The sequence below is a fragment of the Galeopterus variegatus genome, unplaced genomic scaffold (genome assembly GCF_000696425.1).
Source record: "Galeopterus variegatus unplaced genomic scaffold, G_variegatus-3.0.2 Scaffold5318, whole genome shotgun sequence".
NCBI classification, from domain to species: domain Eukaryota; kingdom Metazoa; phylum Chordata; class Mammalia; order Dermoptera; family Cynocephalidae; genus Galeopterus; species Galeopterus variegatus.
Genome location: NW_007731429.1, coordinates 32,215 through 35,682, shown reverse-complemented (window position 1 = coordinate 35,682; position 3,468 = coordinate 32,215). Strand labels below are relative to the sequence as shown.

General features: G+C 43.1%; 1 protein-coding gene across 1 annotated transcript in view; it reads right to left on the bottom strand.

The window, feature by feature from the left end:
* Positions 1-2,215, bottom strand: part of LOC103604660 — a 62,032-nt gene extending 59,817 nt beyond the window's left edge. The window contains 3 exon segments of the mRNA XM_008589231.1: positions 884-1,563; positions 1,565-1,692; positions 2,078-2,215. Coding sequence (XP_008587453.1) covers positions 884-1,563; positions 1,565-1,692; positions 2,078-2,215 — 946 coding nt within the window.
* Between the last annotated feature and the right edge of the window lie 1,253 nt (positions 2,216-3,468).

Genomic DNA, 3,468 nt, shown 5'->3' with positions numbered 1-3,468 from the left:
TGTGGGATCTGAACCCTCGGCGGGAGCGCCGCTGCTCTTCCCAAGTGGCGCACTGTAGCAGTGCGCCACCGGGCCGGCCCTCAATTTCTTGTACTGCATCTTGCCCAGCATTTTAATGTTAGCATTATTATATTCTCACCACCTATGTGATTTTTTCTTTTCTGGAATAAGTTCTCTTACTAAATAATTTGCTTCCTAAACTTTTTCACCAAAGATGATTTTTGAACAAAACTTTTACTCTGTTTTGATATTCTAAACCTCTAAATCAGAAGATTGAAATTCTTCATCACTAACCTTATCAGAGATGTCTGCAGCTCAATGCCTAGAATGGTCCTTTTCTATCTCATACCTTGCCTTCAAAACTTGCAGCACTGAACTGTCAGACTTGTTTGTAACACACACATTAATAAAATACAAAAACAGACATAATAACCAAACAAGAAAATCACAAAATGTACAAAAGTTTCATAAAACAATTCACTTCTAACCTACACAATTCATATTTTTGCAATGTTTACAACAAAGTGGCAAGGGACAGCTGAATTGTGGCATGTAAAAATTCCTTCCTTAGAACAAGAACTTCCTTCTGATTCTCTACTGCACAGAGCTTTTTCACTCCCAGGGAATAAGGGGAGGCTGGGGAAGGTGATTATGGGGGAGCCCAACGTCAGCCTCCTCCCACCCTCCCCTCAGTGCAAGCGCTTGTGGGCCTCTGCACACTTTCATACAGGGCTGAAAGATCGCTAACAAAATTGTTAACAGGGCTGTGCAATCATTGTTCACCACTGCAAGAACAGCATTATGCAGCACCCAAAGTATTTGCAGTCACAATTTTACATGGAACCCCAGCAACATCTCTCAGAGCCCCAGATGAGAAACCCACCTCCAACACCAAATGAGAGGTCACCTTCGTTTGACTTGGATCCTTCTGTGACTTGACTTGCAAGGTCAGGTTCAGCTCCTCTCTCATTCACCTTCTGCATCTCAGACATCTGTTTTGTCTGCCCCAGCTCCTCACTATTCCCTGGTACCACTTGCTGGTTTTTTCCTTCTGCTGGGTCGTTTTGATTTAATTTGTCAGCAGATTCCAGTTTAGCTTCTTTCCCATTTCCCTGCTTTGGGTTAAGCTGTGACAGGTCTTTGGCCCTCTTCCCAACCTCCTGAAGACTATATTTTCTGAACAACATGTAATCTTTCACAACACTCAGGCAACAGCCAGCTTTGTTGATTTCTACGACCACTGTGTGCTGTGCATTAGTGAGATCCACTTCATTTTCTGAATTGAAGCTGCCCACTAATCCTGCTGATTCTTTGATAACTTCTGCCCTGTTCATGTGACTGTTATTTGGAGATTTATATACAATCTGAAATGTTCCTTTGTCTGGGGCTTTAAACCAGGGTTCCAAAAATGTTTCTGCATATTTTTTCATATCTTTTAAGAAAGCTCTGCATGTGTCTGAAATGAGTAACTGGTAGATAACCCGCGTCGCCTTCTTGGTTTTGCACATATCCTGGAGAGTATGATGCACTAACTTCTCACGTTCTATCCCAAGTGTCCTGACTTGCTTCCCTCTCCACTGATGGGAATCCTCTTAGTCTCTCCTCTGTCGATGCCTTCATGTCATGGAATTTTTTCTCCAAAGCAACCTCCACATCATTGTTTTCTCCCTCATTTCCACGGGGCTGCTGATCCTTGTCTGTATGTGTCCATTTCTGTTGCTTATAACAAAATATTTGGAACTAGGTATAAAGAAAATGAAATTTATTACTTACAGTTTCTGAGGCTGGGAAGTCCAAAGTCCAGGGAGCACATCTGGTGAAAACCTTGGTGGTAACAGTACCCCAGGGGTCTCACATGGCAGAAGATGGCAGAGCAGAGAGTGCCTCATGCACTGTCCTTTTAAAGCCCTCAGCACCATGCCCCTGACCACCATTTTTCATCCATTCACTGGGCATGGTCCTCAGAATCTAATCACCTCTTCTAGGCCCCATCTTCCAATTACCATAACAGGATTTCCCACCCTCCTAACACTGTCACAGTGGGGACTAAATTTTGGGAGGACATTCAACCTAAGGCATTATCTGTAAACTTCTGTAACCCATACAAGTGGTCGCTGTGTTCACTGAGAGCCTGTAGGCCTCCTGCACTCGCGTTCATAGTGCAGGTGATGAGGATACCCTGGAGCCTGCTCCAGCTGCCTGGGGGGACCACCATGGTGCCTGCAAGCTGAGACCAACGAGAAACGTGTTTCTCCATAATGGCTCTATACATGTTCTAAAAATATTTAGCTATTGAAAAGCATTCTGTTCCACTTCTAGGCAGTTCTCAGCTTATGCAGTTGATCTAGGTGTGAGAAGCCTCTTGCGGCTACTGGGATCTTGCCTTTTTCCTCTTGTATTTCCCCAACTGCAGCCTGTATGATAGTCTGTCTTTTGCTACCCTGGATCACTTCTGTTCTTCGTGTTGTTTAATTATTTTAGGTATTGTATTAATTTCCTATTGCAGCTATAGCAAATTACCGAAAACTTAGTGGCTTAAAAAAAAAAAAAAAAAAAACACCTCACGAATTTATCTGCCCACAGTTCTGAAGGTCAGAAGTTCAAAATGGGTTTCACTGGGCCAAAATCAAGGTGTTGGCAGGATCGCACTCCCTCTGGATGTTCTAGGGAGACACCGTTACTCTACCTTTGGCTCATGGCCAGTTCCTCCATCTTCAAAGCCAGCAGCATAGCACCTTCAAATTTCCCTCTTTATCTAGCCTCTGCTTCTGTCCTTATATCCTCTCTCTCTTAAAGGACCCTTGTGATTATCTTGGGGCCACCTGAAAAATCCAGGATAATCTCCCCATCTCTAGATTCTCAATTTAATCATACTCCTAAAGTCCCTTTGGCCATATAAGGAAACATATTCATACTTTCTAGGAATCAGGACATTGGGGCCACCTGAAAAATCCAGGATAATCTCCCCATCTCTAGATTCTCAATTTAATCATACCCCTAAAGTCCCTTTGGCCATATAAGGAAACATATTCATACTTTCTAGGAATCAGGACATTGACATGTTTGTCATGTTTGGGGAGCCTACCCCAGGTATGATTATAGTTTCATAGTTATGTTTTAAAAATATTCCTTGACTCTTAGAGACATACTGAAATATTTACAGATGGAATGATGTAATGTTTAAGGTTTGCCTCAAAATAATCCATCCCAGTTTGGGGGCACCGGATGGGTGGAGATGGCACAAGACTGGCCATGGGTTAGTCGTTTTTGAAGTTGGGTAATGGCTACTTGGTGATTATTCTACTAGTCTCTTTGCTTTTGTGTATCTTTGTAAATTTTTATAACAAAAATTTTTAAAAAATTTTTCATTATGGTTGTCATGAAGGTTGTCAGAATAAAAATAGAGTGGGGCCGGCCTGGGGGCGCCCTGCTCCGGTGCGCCGCTTGGGAGCGCGGCGGCGCTCCTGG